The sequence below is a fragment of the Eucyclogobius newberryi genome, unplaced genomic scaffold, assembly GCF_026437365.1.
Source record: "Eucyclogobius newberryi isolate DKJ021-1_F unplaced genomic scaffold, fEucNew1.0.hap1 SCAF_14, whole genome shotgun sequence".
NCBI lineage: Eukaryota > Metazoa > Chordata > Actinopteri > Gobiiformes > Gobiidae > Eucyclogobius > Eucyclogobius newberryi.
This window is the reverse complement of record NW_027315768.1, coordinates 17,665,255-17,688,125: the sequence shown is the minus strand read 5'-3', so window position 1 is coordinate 17,688,125 and position 22,871 is coordinate 17,665,255. Positions and strand designations below refer to the sequence as shown.

Sequence of the window (22,871 nt, the reverse complement as noted above, 5' to 3'; positions counted from 1 at the left end):
CAATCAGCTAATTTATTGACATGTGCCTGTGTTTTGATGGATTAAAATAAAAAAGATTATGTAAATGTGTGACAAATGTTGGCATCTTCACGTGTAGTTTCCCATTCCTCGATAAGAACAGGGTAATGCTTGGTAAGAGATTCAAACATGGACGATGGATTTGTACCATCTGAATGAAGTAGATTCTAGTCAACAATCTGCTGTCTGTCTTCCAAAACAAACGTTGCACGACATGCGCCAAAAAACATCAAAAAACAAATTCCTTTTTTTCCTGGAGTTTGGACCGATAAGCGTAGAAAAATAAAGGTCAAGCGCATATTAATAAATTATATTATATTATAGTATTCTGAAAAATATAATAAACAGATTTAATACAAACAGAGTGAACATTCCGTACGCGTTGTAAATCATATTGACCAAAAGATGTCAAGATTAGACTACAAATATGAACTCTTTCTTTCACTCTGTTATAATTAAATCATTAATTTGTATTTTACAGAATTGTTCCTATGAAATACTGAAATTATATTTTTTCTATAATGTTCCAATTTATTAACGTGTGCCTGTACCTTCAACCTAGGGTAAAACATCACACTTCAAAATTAAGGGAAGCTCATTAAAATTGTCCTTTTTTGGCTTAATATTCTACGACTGAATGCCTGACGTGATGGACGAGGTACTTTGGAAAACCCCATTAACCACTGCAGAGAGAAGAAGACACAGAATGGTAATGGTGAGTGTGTTGATGACTTAAAATCTCCCCTCTGAAAATGGCAACAAACAGAACATAAGGCAGGGCATGTTCCTATAGACTTCTTTTGTGGCATTTCTCATTCAAAATGTGTCCCCTGCTCACGCCATTAATCATTGTGTCACTTTGGATTTTACGCTCCGTAGACCCAAAATCCATTGCGTTCAACTGTGAATTCGTCCTCCTTGTAATTGGCATCTGTGTGTGCATGTCTAATTGCAAATATATTCCTCTACTGCTGCTGCTGCTGCTGCTGCTGCTGCTGCTGCAAGTCCCGGTCAGTTCCTTTTTGCAGCCCACTGTCCAAAAGCCCAGAGGCTATTGTATATTACAGGAGGAGCAGCAGGGGTCGTCCTTGTCCGGCTGCGCAGCGTAGTCCATTTGCCGGACGATTTCGGCGAATAGTTCATCGACCATGGTTTTGCTTTTGGCTGAGGTTTCCATGAACGGGCAGCCCCACTCCTCAGCGAGCGCCTGGCCCTCGCTCGAAGACACCTCGCGCTCACTCTCCAGGTCCACCTTGTTCCCCACGAGGATCACAGGGACTTTCTCATACCTGCAAACACACAAAAGACATTTTCAGGTGTCAAATAATGTACGTTTTTGGGTTTCGGTGACAATGGCTCAGTGGGAACGGATGAATTCTTTGTGATATTTGTGAGATCCCATCGTTGGGTTTGAGACGCTTCTGGTGGCGGACCAATCACAGCGCAGAATTTCGGTTTGAGCAGAACTTAAAGGGACGGACCAAAACAATTCAATAGTGTGAGCCAGGTTAGCTCAGTGGTTAGCTCAGTGGTTAGCTCAGTGGTTAGCTCAGTGGTTAGCTCAGTGGTTAGCTCAGTGGTTAGCTCAGTGGTTAGCTCAGTGGTAGCGGTGGCTGATATTGACAGAAATGAATCCCTCAATACTTTTTTGCATTGTCTCAATAACAATGTTTAACAAAGCAAAAGGATTGTGCTAAAATGTGCTTGTAAATATCTTTGTTGTGGATCAAGTATCACACAAAACATGCATGGACTGTGCTGCCCGGAGGTCGAGTGGTTAAGGCACAGCACATATGCTGGGCTCCAGGTGCAGCCGGGTTAGGGTTAGCGTCGTGAGAGACAGAGTCGTGAGTTTGATTCCCGACTTCGACTATTTACGGCATGTCCTCTCTTCTCTCTCATCCCCCAATTTCACACTACTTTCCTGTCAATAAAGCCTATGGGTACAAAAAACATGGACCATAATGCCTTTGTTTGGGACATTACATAATAAGAATAATATAAAAAATATAGCCGCAAGCGGCAATGATCGGCCCTCGCCACGCCGCCGCCACGCCGCCGCCACACCGCCGCCACACCGCAAGAGGAGGGGGCGCTAACGCGCCCCAATTGTCCTTTTATTACGCCTACTGCTGAATCTGTGACGCTGTCACATCTTCTCCCCTTTGTTTTACCATCAAAAAGCTATTTTATTTTGAATTCTTGGCAAAATGTGCGGCTTTGCCGCACAGACACCGTGACTCTTTGAATGAAAATGTGGATAACTTTTGATGGTCCTGAAGATGAGTCTCACCAAATTTCAGGTTAATAGGGCTGACGCCCTGGGAGGAGTTTGTGAAAGTCTAAAGTGTAAACATGTTCTGGCGATTTCCCCATTGGAATAACATGAAAGGTTTCGGTCATCGTTACGGCAACGCCATAACAATTATGACATGGGTCTCATTGACTTTTTTGATGGGGATGCTAAAATTGAGTTGTGTGTCAAATTTCATATAATTTCGCAAAACTAAACATTTAACCTCCATATAAAATCTGTAGGGGGCGCTGTGGCGCCAAATGAATTTATTTCACTTCAAGTAGGTTTAGGGCAAAGAGTTTAACAACTGATTCTAATTTGACGCAATTCGGACTTTATCCGCGCAAACGGCAGAAATTTTAAATATGGGAGATTTCTGAAATTCTAGCTACAGTTTGCGGCTTCGCCGCACAGAGACCGTGACAGGTATCAATGTAATTTGGATAACTTTTGATGTCCCACTCCTCAGTAGCATTTTTACCAAATTTCAGCTTTTTAGGGCTAACGCCCTGGGAGGAGTTCGTAAAAGTACGACGTTTGGAAAAACTACGAAGTCATGTTTAGCCATTTTTGAAGCAATATGGCCGACATTTGGTTGGGCGGACGGCGTTGCCGTAATAATATTTTTTACTTCTCTTGTCACCATCTACCTCTGCGCCAAATTTCATGATTCTACGATCAGATTTTTTTTGGGTCATTTCCCATCTCTCAATGCATTTTTGGTACATTTGGGGGCGCTATTTTAGAAAAGGGAAATAGCCAGAATGTAGAGAGGCACGATTTTTAGAGGTGTGAACATTTTTGTGACTTTTCGTCAATGTTCACTGGGTGAAAAATAGGGGGGTTGGTCCCGAGAAGAAGAAGAAGAAAGAAAGAATAATATTCCGATGCGAAAACAATGTTTCCCATTTTTCAAATATCATAAACTATACATTTTCGGAAAGCGCTCGCGCTTTCCTACCTCATGGTGTGGGTCCCTGGTCACTGACGGGTACTTTCGTTAATTTTGAGTGGGCTCCGCCCACTTTGTGTTTTTGGCCCTCTATACAGTAATAATGTTCAATTTTTGCATTACATGCTTATATGCACGGAACATGCAAGAGATGGGGAACGTATTCGTGAGCTACTTAGCGCAAATGAGTGCTTTATATGGGGATGACGACCGCTTCGCGGTCGTCATCTCAATGTAAAGTGCTCGTTTAGTGCGCACTTTTGCACGGGCTTCGCCCGTTTACAACGGTAATGTTCCATTTTCCTACTACTAATTAGTATGCACGGGGCGTGCATGAGTGAAGGAGTGCGTTAGTGAGTGTTTGGAAGTGGGCGAGCGCTTCGCGCTCGATTTCGTGCGCACTACGTGCGCACTTTCGCAGCCGTGCTTCGCACGGCCTTACAAGATTAATAGGCCTCTCGCCAGCTTGTGGCGCTCGGGCCTAACTATATCTCCAAAACAACAACCATTAAATTATACATTTTTCGATATACTTCTCCCAGCTCTCCTCAATGGCTAGAGTGTTCACCCAGAAACCCATAGGTCAGAGGTTCAATTCCAACTCTGCCTCTGCATGAGAGGTTAGTGATGGCCAGATATGACGCAGATTGGTGGTGTCACATTGTCAGTCGCCCTCCAGGCAGCTGAGGTGCAGCGGAGTATGGAGTGAATGAGTAAAGACCAAAGTGTAGCACTTTGAGGATTGTCGAGCTGATAAAGCATGATACAAATGCAAGTCATTGTGAGGTAAGTGGGTCCCACTTGTCAAGCAGGAAATCCTCTGCTTTCGAAAACAACTAGGGACTGCTGTTTGCATTTGTTGTTTTGTATCATTTATGTGGAAGTCAAAGACATTTATACAGTTTAAAATAAATAAATAATGGAGTAAACGTGTAAAAGACAGCAAGTGGCTGGTTTACAGTAAACTGTAGTTACACAACCTTTATGCAGCGTAATTGGATCATTGTCCTAACATACAATCAAACAGACATGAATATTTGATTTGTTACTACCGTACTCTACTTAAAAGTTACTAAAGCTAAACATATATTACCCTTGAACTCTCTTCAAGAACATTTTGCAATAAAACATATTTTCTTTGAAAGGTATGGTTTTCGCTGCAGCGTAGCTATTTATAACCCATTGAGGAGGGCAATTTCAGAAACATCTACTTTAAAGGTTGAAAATTGCAGACCGCTCGCTGTGGGTAGAGGGCCAGAATGGAAAAAAAAATGTGTCCATGTGACAATGCGGAGGCTAAAATACATCCGGCTCTCAGAGGAAGCAGGGGATCTGAGGACGGCACACTGAGGTGAGACAAAGAGTCACTGATGTCTTTATTGTCTTCAGTTAAATCTCTTTTTATCTTTGTTTAAAGCCAGTTTTCATGTCACTCACTCTATCAATCATATACTCAATCTATCATGTTCTTTACTATCATACTATGTTTTAAAGATTTTTACAAGTTATCTATTCTTTATTATTTACTTCTGCACCTACTTTGTGTTGCAACACTGTAATTTCTGATAATTATCTTATCTTATTAACATCAACAGGATTTTTCAGCTCAGCCCTCGCTCTATAAAATATAGATGGTCATTCATTATGCAGAACAAAAGAAATGTCCAAATTACCATGGTAACAGGTGAAGGAGGGGTGAGTATGTCCCAGGGTCAGGGCCAGTGTTAAATGAGCTTTACGTCACTGAGAATAGTGACAACCTTGATCTCCTCATGAATATATAATACAAGTCAACTTTAGTCTTAGCCAGCCAAGATTAGCTCAGCACCTGGAAGTGGCTACCAGGATGAACATGAACCTTAAGAGGGTTACTAAATTCTAAAGCAAATCTTATGCTCTTATCTTATAGCATAAGACATTTACATGGTGATAATGTTAATTGTCATGATGTTTGGTATGACAAAGCTCCTGCATCAGCATTTATTCTAGCAGCAACAAAGACATGAAGAAAAATAATCCGACAAAGAAGAGAACATGAAACAATCTAAGCTACAAGACAACTAAGGTAGTCCTACGCCTGACTAAGATGGGTCAGATGGGGATGAATTCCCCACGAGGATCTAAACATACCTTTGATTACTTTAAATAGAACTGACAGTACGTAAACTCATGCAGCCCAGTGTGCCATTGTCAGAGAAGATGGGCTGCCTCTGATACAGAGAAATGGCATCGGGCCAGTCAGGATACAGTAAAGATCTTCAATTTAAACCTTACATTTCTTTTCAACCTTTACTGGAAAAAAACAGTTATATTGTACTCATGAAAATAGCACTGTATGCCTTTTAAAAGAAGCCACAATGTTCATTTAGGGGCCAATGGTGCCATTTTTGGAGAGTGTTTTTTATGCAGGCGGTAGTTGTGGTCTCCTGTCAAGTCACATGGAGAGTTGTGGTAACATAACATGCTACAAACTGATGCTTGAGTGCTATTAAACATGCTCAATATAGTACTTCTACTACTGAAATGACCATCACTCTTCGATTAACAGAAGATACATTCAGTGAAAAATGGCACAAATGGATCACCTACAAGAACTTTCTGGACAGCACATAATCAGCATTATACCAAGGCAATTTTTAAGGTTGCGGTTTTTGTTTTTTTGGGTTATGCTGTATTAATATTTATTTTGTTTTGTTTAACATTTAAAGTTTTATTTTAGTTTGCTGTGAAACTGTATAATTTAAGTAAGAGTAAAAGTTAAAAAAAAAACAATAAAAGCTGAGTTATAATGCCTATGACCAGCGGAGGTGCACATGGCAGCACAGAAGCTGAGGTGCTTGCACTCTCGCCTCGCAGCGTATCTGTGGGAAGATTGCATGTTTATCCCCGTTTCCTCTGGGCCCTCACGTTTCCCCACTCAAAACATGCAAAACCTCCAGCATAAGTCTTGACCAGCTCAAGATCTGGAGATTTGACCCATCCTTCAATGCCGCTGGGGACCAATGCAGAATACACATTTCCCTACAATAAACTGTACATTAACCTTAATTCCACCATGTAAAGACTAATGAGCGTCTGGCCTGGAAGTCCAGAGGAACACAATGCACTCAAGATGAGGGCTGAATACAAACTAAAGATGCCGGAGGTAACAGATTAAAAAAATATCTGATGCAAGTGAGCAATGCTGTTCTAGTCTAAAACACAAAAGACTATGGGAGAGTCCATGAGACTGGTGGTCCTGAAGCATTGCACATCAATCCCAGCTCTCCCAGACACACTTATATATAATGCATGACAACTCCGCTTATAGGACTCTGACACAAGACAGCCATTTAGGAGATCTGCCCATCATCAATGTGGAAAAAAAACCCTTCTTTCAATAAATGCAAGTAGAGAGCAAGGAAAAAGAGAAAGACAAGACAAATGTTTAAAATACTATACTGTTTAGTGTGTAACCAGAACAAATATTATAGACATGGGGGCAAATACTGGTTTGTAAGGTCTGATGAACAGAGTATCTACGAGATGAAGACGTTGGCTCCACTGATAGTATTGTATAGTACACTGTTGGTTGCTTTCTCAGGTTTTTCCTTAGGAGCCATTTGGGTTTTGGCATGCAGTGACGTTCTCTTAGTCTGTACTAGGAAGGCCAATAGTATGACTTCTCCTCTGAAGGTCCCAGACTTCCACACACTCTCTAAACTGATGCTTTACAATGTAAGTTTACAGTTGGAGGGTCGGAAACCTTCTTTTCTCCATGGAGCTGCTGCAACTTTTGATTGGTTTGCAAATTGACTTGACTAATAAGTATTTTTGTTTTAAATCAAAAACAATATACTTACACGTTCCCCGTGTCATTTTGATGTACTTATATAATTTTGACGGAATCATAAAACACTTTTTGGAGTATTATAGTCACGATAATGAACATTCAAAGACTAAATTAGTTGCGATAAATCCAGTTAGTAGTTTCCGCCCTATTATTCTGTGTTGTCTATTAGAAACTAATACGATAATGGCAGTACAAATAAAACATGCAGTAACTTAATGTCGAGTGCAGCATAATAGAGACTTTGTATTCTGCAACATCAACGACTTCTTCAAAACCATAGTAAATATACATCAGAAGCTAATTACAGAGAGACCCTAAAGAGTTGTGCCATAATAATATGAGAACAATAACATCTTGGCTGAGTTTAAGTAATACACTTGGTTTGAAAAATGCATATTATTCGCTGTGTTTTGAAGAAAGTGCCCTGAAAGCACAACTGCCTATCATTGAGAAACATCCGGGGTCCCTGGAGATACACATTTTCCTTCAGAGGCAGTCGGCTAAAGCGAGAACCAGCAGCACGACGCACACGGTACGAGACTCAACTGTGGACACTGGGATTCAGACGTCCTTTATGGTCGAAGCTAGTGAAGATAAGAGAACATGGCCAAGATTCAAATGAGTGAGTGAATGATCAGATTCTGAAAGTTGAACGTTTTATTTCGAAGATAAGCTTACAAAATGTATTTTATTATATACTGTAACTATTCAGGGAACGAGTAGTAGTAAGTCTTTAGTATAGTAAGTATAGATAGAATGTGTTCAAAATTGTAACAAAACTGGGATCAAACTTGGATTAGACCATGATTAAACCAGGACCAACCCCAAGTCTAGACTGGACTAAACAGGGCTCAAACCAGAGCCAAACCAGGTGTGAACGTACTCTTTATTTGTCCCTCTTTGCTTTGAGTTTCGTAAGACCATTTTTGCCATGTACAATACATGATTTCTGTTTTAGCCTTCTAATAAGTCAAGTTTTGAATGCATTACACATATTTTAAATAATTACGTGATTCGTTTCATACTTGTACTAAATGTAAAACCTTCTGTTCCATGCCTATAATGCCTAAGAATCCTCTTACACATTTCACATTAATACTTAATACTGCCTTTAGCCATAGAACACAGTATGATGTCAGCAGTTAGCAGCAGACCCGTTGAAACATGTGGGTTATGAGGTCCCCATTGGACAAGAGTGGACATGGGGGCAATCATGCATCAGAAGCCTGCCTCTGCCACTCACTGCACTTTGTGATGGAGAGTGACAGGGTTTAAAGAGAGCAGCAGCCTCTTTGACCCAACCACAAGGATATGCTCATGACAGGTCAACACTGAATGACAAAAATATATATACAATACACCGGTAATGGAAATCTGCCTTGACAACAGAAGTTCCTAGTACAAAAGGTAACACAGGCCGAGTGGCCTTTGGAGTGGCGTTCCCTCTCCCTTATCTGGGTGGGTTTCCTCCAGTGTCGCCCATCACCCTAAAAAATGCATGATAGGCAAAGCGCACCTGAACAATGAATGGTTGTGTGGTTGCTGGTTGGAGCCTAGAATGGCACTAGCCATATCTCTGTGCGTCTGTTGTGTTGCTACCCAAACATATCCTGAAAGTCATCTGCATCTAGATAAATTAACATGGTATAATTTAGACTTTTATCAAAAGCACAAATCAAAGGTGAACTGAATCGTGTTTTTATGATAAACTTAGGGGTGTGTCACATTGATACAAACATAAGAGATATGGTCTAATCGACATCGTCATAAATGAGTCACACTTGACTTAACTGTTCGAAATACAGTTAGTCAGTGAAGTATTTCAAGGGCAGCGCGTGAGTGAAATGTAAGTACGGGTACTTGAGTCGCTGTGGCTGGTAGTCATAGTCTGTCATTTTTACTTGTTTGTACTATTTATGAATAGCATTATGCATTACCCATCCAAAAAATAGTTTTCAGATAGAAAAAAACTTTCACAAGCTCTAATATTCCGTTTCAGACCTTCTTGAGGTTTGCACACCGCACACATTTTCTCTGGCTTAGTTTCAATAATACATTTATTTCCACCCAGTTTTGCCTCATTTTTCACCAGTTGATCTTGTATTGATGATGTGAGAGAGTGACCACTGCACAAAGCCGTCTCCACCTCGTCCCAAACACTCTCACTGGGGTTCAGATCTGGAGTACATTAGTATCTGCTTCTTCTTAGATGTTTTCTCCTTCTCAAACACGTGTCTTTCCACATAGTTGTTTCAGAAACGAGAAGCCACTCACTGCATCAGTTTGGCTTAAATACTGTGCTGCAGCTCAAAGATCATTACTCATGCAGCAGTTCTCCAGTAACAAGTTTGTACCTGGCCTCAAAGTTCCTTAGTTTTACTTTTTGGGGGAATATTTTAGAAAGGAGAAGGAAAACAGAGTAATAGTTATTTAGATTGCATGGGTGACAATAGCAGTCTGCTGTGGGAGCCATGAGGATTTTACATCCTATATAAGCAGGCTCTCAGCCCAGATGGGGAAACATGTTGATGTTGACCCCATTCTTTCATACACACATTTACAAAACTCAAATTCTGTTCTGTGTGAGCGCCCATTTGATTGGTCGACACATGACGCAGGAGAGCCTTAGCTAACCTCTGCCATGTATCAATCCGATCAAGTGACCTCATGTGTCCGGCTAACTGCAGACAGACTCATCTCTTTCAATCTACTGGATTGTACCAGTGTGTTAATTAAAACATGGCCCCTCATGCAGAGGCTGGTCTCACGCTCGTGTGCTCCCCTCTGTGATGCACTGATGCACTGAGCTATGCCTCTGCAGAGCACTCGAGCACTGGCCCTGGGTGTCCCCGGACTGTTTCACCCCGATTGCAGCATTCAGCAGGACAGAAGGACGGCTTGACAGACAGCAGATGTTGGTGGCTGTACGTTGGTGGGATGTGGTACACTTTTTAGAGAAGTCCCATATTGGTCTGTGTGAGGTTTGCATTTGCCACTGCAGTGACATTGAAAATAACAGCATGGTACAGTCACAATAAGTGCTTTGCTAGACAAAAGGACACAGCAGACTACAACTGAATGTTATTCTGCACTAAAGATGCACAGTCTCTCCACTGAGGGTTGGCTCAGACCAAGGCTGGCCCTCAGACTGCAGGGCCCCAGGGGACAGCCTGTGTGTGGAAATCTGTTGTCTGGATGAATGGCTGTATGTTGAACTAACCTTTTGACTCTGATGATCTGGTCTCGCATTGGCTTTATGTCCTGAAAGCTCTGCTGGTTGACCAGGCTGTAGACCAGTATGAAGCCCTGTCCGTTCTTGATGTACAGGTCCCGCATGGAGGCGAACTGCTCGGTGCCGGCGGTGTCCAGGATCTCCAGCACCGAGGGAGACGAGTCCACCTCGATCTCCTTGCGGTAAAAATCCTCAATAGTGGGGTCGTACTTCTCAATGAACGTCCCGGTGACAAACTGCACCGTGAGGGCGGATTTCCCGACCCCGCCACTGCCCAGGACCACCACTTTATACTCGCGCATTGTGGCTCAAAGAAACGTCGTGCGGGTTCATCAATCTCCACGCGTCATTGGAAGAAACCCTAAATGCTCGTCTCACATTCACCGCTCGCATCCCATTTTCACCCGCCGCGCGTGGATAACAGTGTCGCTCGCCGCCGCCGCTCATCAATGGCAGAGCACAAAGAGTCGCTGCCCCAAGATGGATTTCATTGTAGAACTAACCCCCGCGCAGGCCACGCGCTGACAGCGACACGACAGCAGGACCGTCCCGAACCGTGCACCGTGGAGGACCGCGCCGGCTCTCATCTGCTTAGCTCGGCCCTCTGTGTCTATGTGCACACGGGGGAGAAACAAACTTGCTCCATGGAGGGACAGACGCGGGGGATGTGCCGCTGGAGGAGGCTACGCGCGCGACGTGGAGCTGAAGGCCGCCGCGGAAAAACGGCTCCGAAGCGAACCAGAAGAAGCGCACGTGAGCGGGGGACTTGCGCCTCTTTGTCTCTCCATCACCACCTCCGCCGCGGCTCTGCGTCTGCCCCGCGCTCCGGTACGATCCACGTCGCCATAGTCTCGGGCGGAGAGACGCGATACTGCGAAACCAAGCCGGTCCCCACTCGGCTCCCGTAGCCACAAAGCGCGGACGCTCCTGTCGTCAGCCCAATCGCCGCTTCCGCCCTGGTCCAGACTCGCCTGGGCTTGAATGGAAGGCGCTCTCCCGCAGCCAGTCAAATTCACCGTTTCCGCTCATGTGTTAAAATTCCCATCATTTGGTTGCCCCAGTGACACCCAAAGAGCTGTCGTCCAATCACAGCGATCCATCGCGCTGTGTTGCGCACGAATATGCGCCGGATGCTGTTGCTATGGTAACGTTGCCAATTTGGTTGCCAAACTCTTGGGCATTTGTAAGTTTATGTACAACTTACAGTTAGTTTTACCGGTTGTTTTATTCTATCCTTCATAGTGTAAGTTATGTTTCTCTAAATAAAACAGACTAGGACAAACAGCACCGTCAGGCTTGATGTTCTTGATGTTCATAATCCAAGGATGTGACAAGATGTTGTACCACAAAATCTCAACAAATGAAATGACCCCAAACCTGTTAAAGCTGATCCAGGGGGATTACCATGGGTATACATTTGGATTAACAAAATGGGTTATTTAAGGGCTCATACAATTGACATAGTTCTATACGTGACTCCGGCATATCTGTCCCGATTAGTCTTTCGATTTGTCCATTTTAAAATTGAGTCTGAATGTAACTGTATCAATTCTTCAGTCTGTTCTTAATCGTCAGTACATTTTGTCATCCATATTTTGTGAGGGCCTTCTTCCCTGCAGCCAAGAGGATGCACTAAAGATATCCACTGCTTGTGTCCATGGCAGGAGTTTAGAAGCCCAAATACAGAGATCTGAGATGGAGTGGGAAGGTGATGTCAACAGTCTGCAGCTCTTTATTGATCTCAGTGAAATCTTTCTGAGCAGTAGGGCAGTCCCAAAACACATGGTAATGGTGGGCCTCCTGGCGACAGTAATCTATACAAAATAAACCATTTAGGCTATTCATTATAAATTATCGTCGAAATCTCGTCTTGTCTTGTATGAATTGTTTCTTGTTCCATCCAAGAACAAGTCATCATAATAAAGAGTCAAAAGACTATTTTGTGAAATGAATTTATTTTTTTCAGACATTCAAAATAATTGAAAAATGCAAATATAGCAACAGGTGGGAAATGTAAGGCAAACATCACAAAAGCATTCTTTAGAAAGTGCTTAAGAGAAATGCTTCCATCAATCAGGCAAATCCAACATTCTTTCTCCTCGCCCTCTTCAACATCTCCAGTAACCTTTGAGTGCAAGAGAATCCAATGCTTTTGGAATGGACTAGTACAACGTCAAATCAACATTTGATATTCAGTTGCTGAAGCATTCACAAGAGTCGATTTTGACCTTAACATAAAAGTGAAATATCAATTCTGACCTTATTTTATTCACAATTATTGTTGGTGAAACTAGACAGTCCTTTGCCCTGCTACTGCACAAGAGAGAGGAAACGTTTTGGGAATCATACCATACCACAAAACATGAACTTTAGGCTAGTATTTGAACATTGACAAAGTGAATAATCTAACCTAAAAACAACAATAAGATAACAGTTTAACTGATCAACAAAACTGCAGAAGCAAAGACACCAATAAAATAGACTTGTTTTCTGTCAGTAACAGTAACAAAACCCTTTTTTTTCTCAATCATCTGTCTTTTAAGTCACTCCACATGGCAAAGAAAGCTTTTTGAACAAATTACACTTTACAAGAACCTTTCAGGCTCTTTAAGCAGACCTAACCTTAATAAATTACATTCAACATATAGTATCTAGTGTTGAAAGTTCAGGTAGGCAAGGTAGTCAAGTGTTACATCAAGGTTTAACTTGAACAAGCACAAACTCTCTGTGGATTGTCTCGGTTACTGTACATAGATTCTGTTAGTATATTTAATAAAACTGTGTAACCTATATATATGTATGTATTTTACCAAATGAGTATAATTTTTTAAAGATAATCAGACTTCTAATTAATATGTTAACATGGGAAAATGTCCATTCTCTCAATGACAACAAATCCAGTTTTACACATATATAAAATTGACATTGACTAAGAACAAGGGTTGACTGTATGCTGAACATTACACAGTACGCACATAAATAAAAAGCAGCCATAATAAAATTGACTAAAACAAACAGTGAACTATCTCTATTCACAAGTACTGATGCAATGACATGGCACTGCACATCACGTCTCTCAAAGTACAGTTGGATTAATAGTATGCCACATATGCACAGTTCTTAGGCACTTGTACTACTCAGACAATAATGCTGCTGGCCAGTGTTTGCTCCACTAAGACGTGCACACTGTATTTATCGCCAGCAGTAACGCCACACTCCTTTACAATCACATTGCTTGTGTCTAATAACGATGTGAGTATTCTGTGCACAAAAATAAAAAGATGTATCTACTACTGCCGACTTTCTGCAGCTCACCACCCAAACATCGATTTACTTTCTCTGTATCTGCAGTACAAAGGCACGCCAAAAGAGGGAGCTCTGTTCCTTTACTAACATTTTAAGGACTTGGTGTTCAGACAAAGTATACTCTCGCATTGAAGTTCAGTTTAAAAGAAGTGCTTGGTTAAAACTAAATTATGAATCAACTTTGTGAAAATGTTAGACACAAAAAGTTACTTTACAACTTACATTCAACAACACATTTGTTTGTTCTATCTATTTGAATCTATTGGTTTTAAGCTTATCTTGGTTTGACATAAACTTTACTTTTATTAACTCTTTATAATATTGTTGTATAAGGGGGTTGGTTTCTTTACTACAGTCATGTTAACCTAAACTAACAATAAGATCTTGAAGATAAAGTGTCATGCTGCTTGCGGTCAGCTGTGTGGAAATGATGCTGTATTTACATTACATCCATTGCGGCAACATGGCACTCTTATCCATTTCGAACGGTTATTTGAGGATGATCTGTTCAGGGGAAAACAAAACATAGTGATTACAAAAAATTACTTATATCTTAACTTAATTTTGACACAAAGGAAGAAATCCATGTTTTACAGTGTTTCTGACATTTTGCATTAAAAGAAGATTGGTTGATTTGCATGAGCCACACAAAAAGCAAAGCATGCCACTAGAACCAGAGTATGTGAAACAATTAAATGCAGACTTTAAAAAGTGCTGGACATCTACTTCAAATACAAAGCCTATAGACAAAAAGACAGGCTGGAAATGCTGAGCTGACAGGGCAACTCCCCTGAATATAGAGACAAAGCATTTCTTCTATGAGTCTATAAGAAAAAGCTATAAAAAGAGCAAACCTGATTGGCGGGTGCTGTTGCTGCGTATGGGACACTGGTTGCGGGAGTAGTTGCTGCAGAGACAGTAGCAGGCGCAGTACTGTACATCATGGGGACTAGTTCAGGAAAGGAATCATGAAAGCAATGAAAAGGAATAGGTGGAGGGTTATGGTAACCAAAGCCATGTTTTTGCCTTGTTCTGGCCAGGCAAATACAAACAACACTAGCAGCCAACCATCATTGGGTTAGACCAGCAGATGGCATGAGTTCACACAGCAAAGCGAGACAGCAGGAAAGCACACAGAGGGCTGCAACTATGTAACATTAGAAATGTGTTTAGCATTTGAGGCTCCAAGAATTCTCTAAACAAAACAATCTGAAATACAAGGCCTCAAGAAGATTTAAGGAATTCAGAAGACTATTACTATAAGAAGCTAATATCTTAGCTAATTTAGACTTTAATCAACTCAAGTTAAAAAGTTACTAAACTACTTTCAAATTGAAGAGACAGTTTAGTTGTTTTAGTGAAAACACTGCTTACCAATGTTTGTGGCAGGAGACATGCAAAAGAATGAACCTAAGAGAAGAAAACGGGAAGTAAATTGTATGCATCAGTGCATTCATTAGAGACTGCAGGCAACTTTGAAAGCCTTTTATTTTACCTGTGGGATAGAAAGAAGCAGATTGCTGCTGCAGTTGTGCATTGGTCAGCGCCTGCTGGTAATGCAAAAGACTGGGGTTGAAGAGGGAATTGGCCCAACTGCTCTTTTCCAGAGCTTGTCTCTTTGTCATGGGCTGAAGGGTGCCGTTAGGAAATCCCTAGAAAAGCAACAATAATGTGATGAAAAGCACTTCACTGCACTCCTTCTGCTGCAATGTACCAGGATTGTGTGATAAAGCAGCCTAGACAATAACAGTATGTAGGACATACAAATATTGGAAATTACTACCACTATTAATCATCATAAGCAATAATTTCCATTCCAAAATAGTTTAAAATCAAGCGGTTTAAAACTGAGGTATTAGCTTGATGAAGCTGTAAATCACAATGACAAAACTTGTTATAGAACAATAATAGAGAACATGCAAAGCAAAAGGTCAATATACCAGGTCTAATGTTGCTTCGAGGGGTCGCTTCAGTGCTTTGGCAGTCGACTGAGTCTTTTAATAGCAGGCAGAGAGCACAAGATGACGGTGGGCCAATGGGATTGAAGCATGTAACATACAGGTAACAGCAAGCAGAGGTGCATCATGGGAGACAGCATGTGGACAGGTGAGGGGAAAAACAGAACTAAATAATATACCACGTAAAACACAACAAGCATGCAAGATAACACAATAAGCCCACACTGACTACCATCTATTGTTAGTACATTAGTTTGTATATTCACGCCTTATGGTATTACTACACTATTATTGTGCATTTAAAGCCATCAACTCAGCTAATTAGTAGTACTGGAGCAGATTATAGTCATGGTAATGACCACTGTCTTAAATATGGTAAAAATGTATCAGAATGTATACTTTAAAAATGATAATTGTAAAGAATCACACAAACATACACATCTGTAAGACAAAGCACAATATTATCCACAAAAATGGAACTGAATGTTAACTAATTATGGCACCCATATATTTATTTGTATTTAATAAAACATATTTTAAAGATAAGATAAAATGTAAGAAGCTGAAAAACATTACCATGGCTGCAGCAGCAGTCTGTGCTGCAATGGCAGTTTGAGTGACTTGTTGGTTGGACTTGATTTTAGCGAGCAAATGTGCGGGCGGGTGAAAATATTTGCACTTCTCTCTGGAGCAGCGGCTCTTGACGTAGTCCATGCAAACAGTTACTGTGTTATCATTGGTGTCAATCACAGGACTGTCGCTGGGGTGAGCAAATCGGCAATCTGTCTCTCCTCTTGCACAGTTCCCTCGCTGGAACTCGCGGCACACCTGCATCACATGTTTACATGTGAAAAATGCATGTGTCAAAAGGACTGATGATGTCCAGATAATGAGTGATAGGCAAACCTCTAGTTTGTCGCTGCGCTGCAGCTTCTGTGAGGAGGAACAGGAGGAGTTGGGTACAGGGGAACTTCCTGGAATACAAACAGAGTTGCTCGGCATCATGTCTGTATGAAGCAGGTTCATGCTGTGGGCCAGGGGGCTCATGTAAGAGCCATATCCAAGACCAGCATTTGAGGCCAGTCCCTGAGAGACAAACATGCAGAGAAACATGTTAGTGCGATTGGGATGCATCAGAAATAAAGTTGCGGGTGCTGAAGTGGTGAAGCGCTCACCAGTGGCTGCAGACCAGAGCTGGGGATCATGAGCTGCATCTGATGTGAGAGCATGGCCGCCGCCGTCTTCTGCTGGATCAGATTGTTACGCCCATTAATCTCGAGCTGAGTCTTTAGGTGAGAGGGCGGATGAAGGTACTTGCAGTTTTCCCTGGAACACCGACCCTGCACCCAGAGAATACAGAAGTTAGCTTTTATGTACCGCTACTCTATTCTTGTAAGGGGAAACATGTGACTATTGCTGTGTAGTGAGCCAATGATGGGCGATATTGACTATTTCAAAATGTACTACATTCTCAATAGATTTCATTTAGCATTGGAAATAGGTCTGGGACGTTTCAGTTGGAAAAATCAAAACATGAATGGTCAATAAAGATACTGAGCAATGGGAAGTCCAAAACAGTTCAAACTTTACCAACAACTTTCTGTGAAGGTAACAAAAAAGAAAACGTATAATAACAAAATCAAACCATTTCCTGACTCCAAAGGTTATCAAAGTAATCACAATCGAAGTTTTGTAAATATTGCCCACTCCCATAATAGTCTAAATATTGTCTTTGAAGCGTTTTAAATGTGTTTTTCAAATTGTATGTCTTATAAATAATAATAAATAGCATAGAATGGACAATGTTTTAGTGAAAGTCCTCTTTTTAGGGAAGCTTTGTCAAACTGTCTATGTAGAGAAGCTAAGACGATGACTCAACACCGGCGTAATCCCCCTGGGGGCAAAGCTGCATTGTGTTGCACTGTTGAATGTGTGAGTGGATTAAGACTACTAAAGCCTCACACAGAGCTACTGGGCAAATAGAGGAGGGTGTAATCCAATTGGATGTCAGATTTATTTTAGTGTCATTGGATAAATGTCAATAGATAACTTAACTACACACTGTGTTCTTTATGTTTACATGTTTCACTGTGCACCATTCATATTAAGCCCCTGCAAATAATTCAAGGGCCAAATGGTACGGCCATCATCAGCAAAAGAAGTTTTTTTACAATCACAATGTCAAACAGGAGTAGGCCATCTGTTACCTTAAGTGAGTCAAAGCAGGCAATTACTCTCCCATTCTCGACCTGGCAGCTTTTCGGTGGGTGGGCAAATTTGCATTCCTCATCACTACGTGAACAATTTCCCCGCTGAAACTGCCGACACACTTCCAGAGTCAGCCATTTCGTGTCTCTTATTGAAGAAATGTTCAATGCCATATTCAAAAGCTTTGAATTTAGTGTATTAAATCAACAGCCAATTGAGAGCTACAGCGCTTCACTATGTCTTTTGAAACCCAAATCTGCTTATGCACAGAGATCTTTGTTGAAATGACTTGATGAGTCTTCCATTGGCAGAGAAAACTGTTGCCAAACAACTTTTTAGGTTAATAATCCACAAAAGATATGGTCCACACTTCTAGTTATATAAAAAGAAAAAAGCCAATCCTGTGCTGGCATAAAACTTTGGTTCTCAATATACAATTGGTAGGGCGCTTGGGTTTGTAGTTTGTGAAGTTATCGCTTCAAGTTAGGGTTATCCTCTTCTCGAAGGCACTTGATGATCTGAAAATGGAAAAATAACAAATGATTATACTTAACTTTAAATACTTGTAAAAATGTATTAAACTATTATTATGTGTGTCAAAAAATTGTACTAAGTAAGAAGAGCCAAAGCAAAATTTGAGCGGGTTCTTTTTACCAAACCAAAAATAAATGAAAGAGGAAGTGTTATTTGCAGTCAGGCGGACCGTACGAAACACTCAGGAAGTTGCTGATTAGGCAAAAAAGACGGTTGGCTTGTAAGCTAAACACATCTGCATGTTACAACACTGTCTAGCGGGAGAAGCAATGTATAGGTTCTATACAAACAGCGGCTCAGATGACACAGATTTCAATAAACCAGAGCCAGTAACACAGATCCCTATTGTAGCACACTTACAACGTGGTTTCCCACAACATTCTGGAGCAAATTCCTCCAGGCACAAGTCAGGAAGCGGAGGAGAAAAACCTACCTCTCTTTCTTTGTGTTGAAAGAAAGAAACTTCTGAAACTAAACTAAACTTAGGATTCTACATTCAAAGTATAAAGTAGCTTTTAGGCTTGGACTTAGACTTACTAAGTAACTATTACAGTACTATCTTTGCTGAGATCTGCTCATCAAAGATTCTTCTAAAAACAACAGTCAGGCTGTGCCACCCCCTTCCTGCCTGGAGCCGGCCTCTGGGAAGTCCCACCCAGTCTGGAGAGAACCAATGGAAGAGAAGGAAGTCATGTTCCGTGCAATACAGTCTGTGCAGTAATAGGAAGAGGAGTGAGAAGTCATTATGTGGGGTTAAGTATGGGCAAGCCTTAGTTCCTGTTTTAGTCAGGCAACATATCAGATGTAGGCCTAGATGTAGTATTGGTGTAGTAGTCGGTCTGTCTTACCTTACTCTTTTGTGATGTGTTAATTTGTTGATTTAGTTTACAATTAGCAGTGCCCATAGACGACTTTAAGTCAAAAATACTCCATAGGTATCAATGTATGCAGGGTTTAGCTCGCAGACTGTGTCATTAGGACGTAGGCCATGTAATAAACAAGGTTATATGCATGTAAGCAGCACCCCAACAACACGGACCCGTTAATAAAGCAGTGCCACGCATTAGCCGCCTGGATTTCACTTCTAGCCTTTATGACCAATTGCCAAGTCTAAAAAAAAGTCAACGTAGTCGCAAGCTAACGCTAACCGCGCATATCCGTCTACACGCGACTGCGGCGACGTTAACACAGAAATATTGCTATAGATGGTGCACTTTATGTCAGGAGCTATAGCCTGAGGAATAACGGCGTGTGTCAAAAGCGACATACCGTAGATTAGCTGCATTAGCACCGTGTTAGCAAGTCCACCTGCTTACCTCATCATCACGGATATACGGCCGCGGAGGACTCAACAATCACGAATTACCAAGTTTACGTCAGCCCGGACGAGACACTGCAGACTGGAGAAATTATCTCTTTGACCATAAAACTAGAAAGATTTCGTGTAGCCTACTTCCTCATCTTTCTCATCGTCACTTTTATGCACAACACCGATTTCAGCAACAAGCTTTTGACAGCTTACAGTACTGTAGTGAATGCAATGTCCCGCGGGGGTCTCCCAGAACTCCGTGCGCTCCTACCGCTCACTATAAACACAATATCTGCAAATAAAGTTACGTTTTGCGCTTTAATAAACAAGCATGAATAATACAAACGGAGAAGCAGATACAGTGTGGTGCCAGTAGACCTCTGTGTGAAGGCTCTTCCACGCGGCCCCCCTTTGGTCTCACAGTGGTACAGTCCACATGAGCCGGGAGCAGGATAAAAGGGCAAAGGGTTGCTGTTACCAAGGGAACAGCACAGACACCACCAGATTTTACAAATGGCTGCTGGTTAACAGTCATAGATATCAAAATATATTATTTGTTTGGCTAATAACTGTTTGTCTCATCATTGCCTAACTATTTACATTTTAGATTTAGGTGTAAGTATTCAAAGTAGATCCTCATATGAACCTTACCTTAGACTTACAGAGTCATGTGCAGTTTCCCACAGCCTTCAATGTGGTGGACACTGGTGTGAATAGATCTAGTATCTGAAAAATATTTAGATCTTCCAAAATGTTAATGTTTTAAGATGTAATAAGTTCTTCTTGTTCTTGTTCTTGTTCTTGTTCTTGTTCTTCTTCTTCTTCTTCTTCTTCTTCTTCTTCTTTGATGTTTTATTGCGGCTTCTTCTTTGGTGTTTTACAGCAGCTGGTATCCAAGGGCTACATTACAATCGTAACACCAAAAGCAATGGAAGGAGTACTTTTACGGACTCCGACAGAGTTTGAGGACTAGGAGAGTCTGAGGACTACGACAAAGTCTGAGGAATAAAGTCTGGCGGTAATGCAACACTTGGATGCCAACCGCCATAAAACAACAACAACAACAACAATCATGTAGGAAATGTGTTATTAAGGATGTCTCCCAAAAGCAGCGCAAAAGTTCTAATAGGTTACTTTTCAAATGTATTTTTTTAACCTTATTTCATTAGTAAATTCTTAATTTATACATGCCTGTGCATGTGATCTGTTCTTTTCTTCTGTATCTGCCTCTGTATCTACCTGCGTTGCACCAATGAAATTTCCCCATGTGGGACAATAAAGGATTATCTTATCTTATCTTATCTTATCTTATTTTAGTATTCATTGTTTTTCTTGCAACTTGACGCCGAAACGAGTTTGCGAATTGTACTAATGACAATGGCAATAAACCTTTTCAGATTCACATCCACATTAAAAAGCACATGGTTCTTTCATTTTAAGATCATACCTAATTTCCCTCAAGCGATTAGGCCTTGAAAATTGTTTGCACATCAGAATCAGAATTACTTTTATTCATCCCAAATGTGGAATTATTTGTAAAAAAAAAAAGCAATATGCAATCAATCTAGGTTTAGGTATTCAATTGTTCTGGCTTATGAAAATAGTCAGCATTAAACATATCCACAATTGCCCACTGTTCATTTCCCTATATCTGTTCAAACATGCGTCTTGGACTGTGAGTGACTAATTAACCAATCCATTTTGTACCTTGGGCTTCTGTGTGGAGCCTCATCTAACCTGTCTGCCCTTAAATAAACAGGCTCTGCTGCAGCATCCAGTGGCACACAGAAAGGTCACCATATTGTTCCCTTTGGTGGGACCATTGTGGGACATGTCACTGTCACTGCACATCACTTCTGAGAACACAGCACAACACTGCACCGTGCTTTGTCCTTGGCCCATGCTGCCACCACATAGGCTGATTTTACTTTACAGTTTCATTCTGGATTGTGTTATTTGTTAAACTTACTCAAATGGAGCTAATGTGTTGATTTAAAATTGTGTGGCTCTTTGTTTAGACATTTTAATACATAAGGCTACAGAGTGCATCAAAGCAAAATTGAAAAACATGTACAGCCTATGGGCACATGTCTTGTGTGCCTGCCCAAATCAAGTTGTATTTGTCGTGTCAAAGCCAAAATAGTTGCTATTTAGCCGAGTATTTGCCAAGACATTCAATATATATTATGATGAGTGTGAAAACCAAATACATTAATGTTAACTTTGTTTAGAAATAAAGTGTAAGTACACAATATGGCCGGTAGATGTCAGTCTTGTATTATTTCTGCTCACTTCACATCGATCTGAACAGACAGGAGAACAGTGCATGGCAGTCATGGCAATGTACAAGCAGATTACTAAGATTAGTGATTAATATCCTCCAAAAATGTATATTAATGTATTTTTTACTTTATAGTCATTATATAGTATTATTTTCATATTACACTATATTAAATATGTGCTTTGATCAAGAACTAAAGGTAGATTCAGAGTATACTTTCAGGAACATATTTTTATCCTTTAAGACTGTGCCATCATAAGGTTAGAGAGGAGAGCGGACTGACTTTATGCTGACTATAAAAGCCCATAAAGTTGCACATTTTCTGTGGTTAAACATGATGTAGGATAGGGACCATCTGGATGCGATAGACAAAGTGCTGAGGTAGCCGGCGGTGTCCTGTAAAGGCAAATAATCCTCACAGAAACAGGTTTAGGATGAGATTTAATACTTTATGATGTCAATGGGAAAGAACATGGTGGGAAGATGAATGCCAAAGTGAATCTAAATGAGATGAATTAGTCGTTTATATTGAGATAGAAGTAGTCGACGCACCAGAATAAGATGTGTTTCTGCCATGCCATTTTTTTGCCACTATAAACTCTTATATTATAATTAATACTCTTACAAGTCATACATTTAAAACTGCTTAAATTATACAATTATACAATGAATCATTATTATAACGCCTAAACTAACCTTTACTGATTAAGTTGTTTGAAACTAGTGTCATTAGCCTGTATGTTACGTGCCATTTTTACCACTCAATAATCAACTCTCTAAAACCAATTAGTGGTCTCTGTGATACATTATGTAATTTATGGAGATTGTAATAATATTATGGATATACACATATTATCATTACTTGAAAATACATAATGCTATTAAAAGAATGTTAGAAACAACATTGACTTGAGCAAAGATCATTTATTGTCATGAATATAAAAG

General features: G+C 40.8%; 2 protein-coding genes across 6 annotated transcripts; both read right to left on the bottom strand.

The window, feature by feature from the left end:
- Window positions 1-587: 587 nt before the first annotated feature.
- LOC140359605 (ras-related protein Rap-2a) lies at window positions 588-10,753 on the bottom strand. Its single transcript, XM_072444620.1, has 2 exons — window positions 10,319-10,753; window positions 588-1,307 (listed from the first exon to the last, which is right to left on the bottom strand). Exons 1-2 carry the CDS (start codon window positions 10,630-10,632, stop codon window positions 1,070-1,072), a joined length of 552 nt encoding a protein of 183 aa, XP_072300721.1. The 5' UTR covers window positions 10,633-10,753; the 3' UTR covers window positions 588-1,069.
- A 1,515-nt stretch (window positions 10,754-12,268) lies between these two features.
- On the bottom strand, window positions 12,269-19,887 carry LOC140359604 (muscleblind-like protein 2a). 5 transcript variants are annotated; one of them, XM_072444615.1, is made up of 10 exons: window positions 19,653-19,887; window positions 17,802-18,320; window positions 16,770-16,934; window positions 16,501-16,680; window positions 16,171-16,422; window positions 15,577-15,630; window positions 15,132-15,288; window positions 15,011-15,046; window positions 14,491-14,585; window positions 12,269-14,140 (listed from the first exon to the last, which is right to left on the bottom strand). In XM_072444615.1, exons 2-10 carry the CDS (start codon window positions 17,973-17,975, stop codon window positions 14,126-14,128), a joined length of 1,128 nt encoding a protein of 375 aa, XP_072300716.1. In that variant the 5' UTR covers window positions 17,976-18,320; window positions 19,653-19,887; the 3' UTR covers window positions 12,269-14,125. The 5 variants fall into 5 exon arrangements, with proteins under 5 accessions (XP_072300716.1, XP_072300717.1, XP_072300719.1 ...); XM_072444616.1 differs by having other exon boundaries at window positions 14,491-14,543; XM_072444618.1 differs by lacking the exon at window positions 14,491-14,585.
- Between the last annotated feature and the right edge of the window lie 2,984 nt (window positions 19,888-22,871).